The sequence below is a fragment of the Berghia stephanieae genome, chromosome 12, assembly GCF_034508935.2.
Source record: "Berghia stephanieae isolate SIO BIC M18660-M18661 chromosome 12, UCSD_Bste_1.3, whole genome shotgun sequence".
Lineage (NCBI taxonomy): Eukaryota > Metazoa > Mollusca > Gastropoda > Nudibranchia > Aeolidiidae > Berghia > Berghia stephanieae.
Genome location: NC_088371.1, coordinates 23,600,313 through 23,607,812, shown reverse-complemented (window position 1 = coordinate 23,607,812; position 7,500 = coordinate 23,600,313). Strand labels below are relative to the sequence as shown.

Sequence of the window (7,500 nt, the reverse complement as noted above, 5' to 3'; positions counted from 1 at the left end):
GGTAGACTAGATGTGAAGCTATGCGGTCTAGTCGTAATTTTTGCTTTCGTTATTTCCCGTTTCACGCTATAAAAACTGGGATAAACTCCGGCTCCATGGGCCTAATGGTTCTGAAGGACTACTTTTCGTTTTACTCTACTGCCGTACTGTGGATAAATACTTATTTATATGGTGAGAATTACTGGTTCTTTTTAAAAAATCGATGGATTATATTATGTGTGGCTATGTGGTCTTGTGATATGGCATTCGCCTTCGGATCGGAAGGTCCTGGGTTTGAGCCTCACTCGGTGCATAGTTAAGTCCTTGGAAGAGGCTCTTAACTCACATTCTCTCACCGTACTCAGGTGTAAAAAGAGTTAACCCGACTGTTGGCAGCTTTGCATCTGTCGAAAAAAAAATATTGTAATATCGCCTAACAAGCTTCATGTCCCGTTCTACATGTTACGTGTTGCTGATGACCAGGGACCTCTTTTAAAGGTATTTGAGCATCTTAATTCGATATTGCACTTAAAAACTCAAGTTTCTAAAAAAATTGTTTAGATATTTGTGTAGAATTACATGCATGTCATACATTGTAAGAAACTGAAAGGTCTTGTTTCCTTTCATTCGCTTTGTGAAGTCTCAGTTTCGAGGGTTTTTGACAAGATGGAGGTCATATTAACCCTCCCCCTCCCCCCCCCCCCAAAGAAAACCCAAAACAAACAAACAAACAAACAAACAAACAAACAAAAGACAAGAAAAAAACCCCAAACAAAATAACAAAAAACAAAAACAAAACAAAGTTGAGCTTTTATATAGCACAATATCCACTAAACGTGCTCAAAGCGCTTTACAAAGGGTCCCTGACCAACATCAAACGTAATATGTGTAGAACAAGATACTGACCAACAGCAACACTTAACATGTAGGACGTGACATGACGCCTGTAAGGAGGCGATATTACAATTTTTGCGGACAAAGACAACGCTGTCAACGGCCAGGTACTCATTCTATACCTGAGTTACATTGAGAGATTGTGAATAAGGAACTCAGAGCCTTCCGATCCGAAAGCGAGTGTCTTACCACAAGATCACATAGCGCACTCATTAATCCATCGAATATTTTTTTCAGAAGAGCGAGTTATTCTTATCAATTATATATTTATGCAGAGTACGGAAGTGGAACTTGATCCCCCCCCCTCCCCGACCCCCAATTTCAATAGTAATTAAGATTGAAATAACCATAACATATAATGATATTCATAGAATGTATCGCTCTGTTGACTTCATTTCCATACTCTTAGCCCTTTACAAAAGCGTTTATTTCCTATTCTAGACAACCGGCGTACAGTCAACCTGTTATTGTTTAAGAATGATCTTTTAATGGTCAGTCGGGAAGAGCAATCAATTTCTCATGCATCATTTGAATAGAATTCAATAGCGTGATGTCACGTCCGCCAAGCAACCAGCAGCTTGGTTCTAAACAAAGAAAATCGGATAAATATATTCTTTATGTTGGCTAGAAGTTGTTCACATTTCATGTGATCAGAATGTGTAAAAGTCAAAACATGATCAGATGTTTTTCTCCTCTGGATACACTTTTATGCTTATTGGAGAAGTATTTCATAAGGAAGTCCGCCATTGTTCCGGTAGTTTAGAACCAGTTACTAACGTCATTACGAGAGAAGTGACGTCACGACTGTTGAACTCTATTGAAAGTAACGAGGTTATGTGGTCTTGTGTTATGAAACTCACTTTTGGAGTGAAAAGTCCTGGGGTTTGAGCCTCTTTCTTCGCATAGTTGAGTTCTCAGAAAAAGGCCCACAGCTGCACAGTAACGTGAATGCTTTGTGCGGCTATGTGGTCTAGTGGTATGACACTCCCTTTCGGATCGGAAGGTACTGGGTTCGAGAGCCTCGCTCGGCGCATATTTGAGTCTTCGGAAAAGGTTCTAAACTCACATTCTCTCACCATGACCGTTAACAGCGTTGTCTCCGTCCGAAAAAAAAATGTAATATCGCCTAACAGGTGTCATGTCACGTCTTACATGTTAAGTGTTGCTGTTGTCCAGGGACCCTCGTAAAGCGCTTTGAGCACGTTTAGTGGATATTGCTCTATATAAAAGCTCAAGTTGAAACCCCCCCCCCCCTCATCCCCCTCCCCCCCCCCCCGTATTTCCGAGATTGCTAGTATCCAATTGATAGTATGCGCTTGGCTAAGACACTCACAACATTGCCATCCGGAAGTACAACGGACCAACACGCAAAAATATGTGTTACATTGAACTTTTATAGTCTGGTTAATACAGTTTAGTGAGAATTACTCATAAAAATGGATGGCAAAAACCCCAAAAACAATAACAAAGACCTTAGTGACGTCAATTTCGTTCTCTCTATAGATCTAAATAATTAACCCATTTTTTCTATCCGAGCGTCACTGAGTGGAAGCAGGTCTTGAAAATCACGTGCCCAATCCCAATCAATATCTCTACTTCCAGGTTTGTGGCCAGAAGAGAAAGCAATACCAATAATATTGTCATTATTCTCTCCCCTGTCGGCATGTCTGGTTTTGGCACAATCTGACTAAATACATTTTAAGAATTTGGCCCAAAAAAAAGCCCTTTTAATTCATTCAAATATCGCTCGATTAGAATAAATTCTGATAAAATACATTTTAAAAATTTAGCCAAAAAAAAAAAAAAAAAAACCAACAAAAAACAAAACAAAACATTTTAATTCAAATATCGGTCTATTAGATTGAACTCTGACTAAATACATTTTAAAATTTGGCAATGAAAAAATCCCCAAAAAAACCTTTTAATTAATTCAAATATCGGCCGAATAGAATAAACTCTGATTAAATACATTTTAAAAATTTATCCCAAAAAAAACTTTTAATTTCGGTCGATTAGATTGAACTCTGAATTCTAGCGCTGACATGACCTAAATGTGTCGCAAGCGCTAAAACCGTTAAAAACGAGCAAAAAATGAACTCTACACTAAATACATTTTAAAAATTTGGCCATAAAAATGTTCAATTCAAATATCGTTTGATTACAACGACCCTTAATTCCTTTAAATGTCTGAAAATTGAGAATTCCTTAAGGCATCTCCTCCGGGGAGTCAGCGTGGCTCAGTGGTACGGTCTTTGCTTCGAAAGGTACCCGAAAGGTACCGGGTTCGATCACCCGCCGCTGCTGCGCTGTGTGGCCTTGACCAATTCACCTCGCCCTAACTCAATTTGCGGCGCTGCATTGCGAAAGATTGTATTCACTCCTTTTTTTCTATCCGAGTCTCACTGAGTAGACGCGTAGCCATCGTTAACTTCCAGCCTGACTGTCCAACAAATGAGGTCAAAAGCCAAGTCTTTGGCCACAAAAGAAAACAAATCATGAGTTGTATTCAATAGTTCAACCAATGGAATCACTTGTTTTCTTGAGCTCTACTAACGACAACTCACTAGACGCTACACAAACCTAAAAAATGACCTCAAACTGCCAGTTTTGTTTGTTGGTCCGTTATACTTCAGGATGGTAGTGTTATGGGCTTCTTAGCCAAGCGCATACTATCTATATGTTAACGATAGCTACGGTAGAAGCAGGTCTTGAAAATCACGTGTCCAATCCCAATCAATATCTCTACTTCCAGGTTTGTGGCCAGAAGAGAAAGCAATACCAATAATATTGTCATTATTCTCTCCCCTGTCGGCATGTCTGGTTTTGGCACAATCTGACTAAATACATTTTAAGAATTTGGCATAAAGCCATTTTAATTAATTAAACTATCGGTCGATTAGAAAGAATTCTGACTAAATACATTTATAAAATTTGGCCAAATAAAACACACATATTTAATTAATATATCGGCCTAATAGAATAAACTCTGATTAAATAAATTTTAAAGATTTGGTCAAAATCTTTCATTCAAATAATGGTCGGTTAGTATTTTCTCTAAATACATTTTTAACATTTGGCCAAAAATCCAACTTTTAATTCAAATATCAATCGATTACGAATAAACTCTGGTTAAATACATTTTAAACATTTGGCCATAAAAAAATTGATTAATTCAAATATCGTTTGATTACAACGACCCTTAATTTCTTTAAATGTCTGAAAATTGAGAATTCCTAAAGGCATTTCTTTTTTTGGGGTGGCGGAGGGGGGGGGGGGGCAGCGTGGCTCAGCTGTACGGTCTTTGCTTCGTACTCAAAAGGTACCGAGATCGATCACCCGCCGATGTTGCACTGTGTGGCCTTGAGCATGTCACTTCGCTCTAGCTCAATTTGTGGCGCTGCATTGCGGCTGATGCCCGGGTTATTCCAGTCTTCCCTTGAAATAGACCCTAGAAGTTAAATTTACCCTATGTGGATGAATAAAGAGAATTTTATCTTATTTTAAAAATTTAATCGAGCTTTTATATAGCGCAATATCCACTAAACGTGTACAAAGTGCTTTACAATGGGTCTCTTGCCAACGGGAATACTTAATATGTAGGACGTGACATGACACAATATTAGGCGATAATGTAATTTTTTGGACAGAGACAACGCTGTGAACGGCCAGGTACTTGTTTTCCATCTGAATACGGTGAAAGAATGTCAATAAAGAGCCTTTTCCAAGGACTCAACTATGCGCCGAGCGAGGCTCAAATCCAGGACCTTCCGATCCGAAAGTGAGTGTCATACCACATGACCACATAGCCGCACAAAATTTAATTTTAAGTCGATTTTAACTGATCGAAAATTTTAAAATACATTTTCTGGCCAAAACTAAAAATGATACAATTTTTTTTTTCAGTCGATTAAACGAGTTTTGAGTCGAGCGAATTTTGATCACAGGATAAATGTGTTTTTAAGTTAAAGGATTTCAAAAAAGTTTCGGGATAATTTTGATGGACGGGGAAACCTGCTTAGGAAATTCCCATTTAGGAAATTTAAAAGATAATGATGAAGTTGAATGGAAAATCTCAATTTAATTGACGCAGACAAAAAGAAAGTATGGAAAGTTTTTACAGTGGGATTTTCATTCATTTCCTCAACAAGTGATTCAAATTATAATAATATTAATAGGCTGAGCCTAGGGCTTAAAAACTTGAGATTTTAGGGTTACGCTAAAATTAGAGTAAAAATGAAAGTATATATGGAATGGATAAATGTTTTCCAATCAAAATGGGAATAGAGGTTAGATCGGAGATGATTGAGCTGATATCGATATTACACTGGGCATTGGCATCGATTCCAAATCGCTTTGAAATTTAGTTTTTTGTCGATATGAAATTGTATCGTGTCGTCAGGTGTTGCATCGTTTTGTTTCAAAAATGTTGACTAACTGTGGAACTTATCTCTTTGTCTGTTTGGCATGGATTATAGGTAGCTATGGATTTAGTAAATGTTCGTCAGAAATTTTTTCTTTGACAAGAAATATATAGTCAAGAGGACGGAACGGGCTAAATGGCAGGAGATATTCTGATACCATCAATTGGATTCAATAGTCTGATGTCACGTTCGCCCAGCAACGAGCAGTTTGGTTCTTTTATTATTCAAGCTAGCTAGAACTTTTTCACATGTCATGTGATCAGAATGTATAAAAGTCAAAACATCATCAGATTTATAATGTTTTTGTCCTCTTGATACACGTTTATGCTCCACGGAGAAGTATTTCATAAGGGCGTCCGCCACTGTTCCGATAGTTTAGAACCTGTTACAAAGTTACTATGCGTCATTACGAGGGAAGTGACGTTGCGACTGTTGAAGCTTGTTACATCAATTATCGTCTATTTTATTAAAACTAGTATGAACATTTCATTGTTGACTCGAAAATTTAAAATAAAGAATGTTTTTAAAAAAAAAAAAAAAAACAACAAACAAACAATTCCCTTTATTCAGCCCTACGGGAATTTTTTCTTTAGGATCTATTCAATGGAATATTGGAATAACCCAGACGTCAGCCGCAGTGCAGCGCCGCAAAGTGAGCTAGGGCTAGGTGATTTGCTCAAGGCCACACAACGCGGCGGGTAGTCGAACTCGGTATCTTTCGAGTACGAAGCAAAGACCGTACCGCTGAGCCACACTGCCTCTGAAATCAACCAATAATCTTTTTGAGTCGACATGTAGTTGTATTCTTTAAAAAATTCATTCTGTCTGTTACAGAGTCCACTCTTTCCCAAGGATGCAGGAAAATGGAGTTGTCCAACCTGACAGAGGTCAACGTTGACCTGATGGCCACTCCTTCAGAGAACTACGGCCAATGTTCCAAGGCCTGTAAAGATGATAATTTTTTCTACTTTGCAAGACAGGTGAGACACTGGTCAAAGTGACACCAGGCTGTTAGAATCTGTGGACTGTAAAAAGTCATAAACAAAAATGAATATAACAGCTTTATAAAAAAAAAGAATAAACTACCAAACACGAAACGTTTCGGGCTCAAAACCCTTCTTCAGCCAACTACAACAAAAAATCAATAAATACATAAATACATGAATAAATGTAAAATGAGTACCTGGCCGTTAACAGCGTTGTCTCTGTCGTTAAAAAAAATTGGAATATCGCCTCACAGGCGTCATGTCATGTATCGTTCTACATGTTACGTGTTGCTGTTGGTCTGGGACCCTTTGTAAAGCGTTTTTAGTACGTTTAGTGGATATTGCCCACTCACTATGAAAGATCAAGTTTAAAAAACCACAAGCTTGTAAAGTGATACTAGAGTTTTTAATTTTTTTTTTTTAATTTGTAAATTCAATCACCGCCGTGTCTTTTCCAGGGATCAAAATGTTACTGCATCGAGTCCTTGGCCAAGCTTGCTTCAACCAAAGTCAGTGACAATGAATGTGATGATTTTTGCCACGATAACAAGTCATACTGTGGGGGTAGCCCGGATAAATACACTGTCTATCAGACTATCCGTGAGTCCAATATTGATGTTTGTTCGTCTGTTTGTGTGTTCGTCTGTTTGTTCGTCTGTTTGTGTGTTCGTCTGTTTGTGTGTTCGTCTGTTTGTGTGTTCGTCTGTTTGTGTGTTTGTCTGTTTGTGTCTTCGTCTGTTTGTGTGTTCGTCTGTTTGTGTGTTCGTCTGTTTGTTCGTTTGTATGTTTAGTTGGGTGTTTCTTTTTTTTACGAAACCCACCGAAACCCGCCCGAAACCCGCCGAAACCCGAAAAGTTATGGTAAGTAGGCAACGGTGTGGATTGAACTTGGAACTGGGTTTCGGCAGGTTTCGAAAAAAAGCAATTACTTTTTTTTACGAAACCGGACGAAACCCGACAATATCCAACCAAGTTATAGGAAGTGGGGAGTGAACCTGAGACTCAGGGAAGTATACACCAGTGGGGAGTGAACCTGGGACTGGGTTTCGGCGGGTTTCGTAAAAAAAGCGTTTAGTTGCTTGTTCAAACTGATCAGTATAAAGTGTTTGTTTGATTACATTGTGTGATGTATAAACGTGTTTTATTTGTTTCCGTTGCATGGGTACAATGTCTCTGTTTACACAGAGGGAGCGGGTAAGTACAATGTGTTTGTTTGATTA

General features: G+C 38.3%; 1 protein-coding gene across 1 annotated transcript in view; it reads left to right on the top strand.

Annotated features, from left to right (window-relative positions):
- The window catches only part of LOC144958367 (uncharacterized), a 126,362-nt gene that overhangs the window by 51,959 nt on the left and 66,903 nt on the right, over window positions 1-7,500 (top strand). The window contains exons 5-6 of the mRNA XM_078890330.1: window positions 6,129-6,274; window positions 6,739-6,880. Coding sequence (XP_078746456.1) covers window positions 6,129-6,274; window positions 6,739-6,880 — 288 coding nt within the window. The remainder of the gene's footprint in view (window positions 1-6,128; window positions 6,275-6,738; window positions 6,881-7,500) is intronic.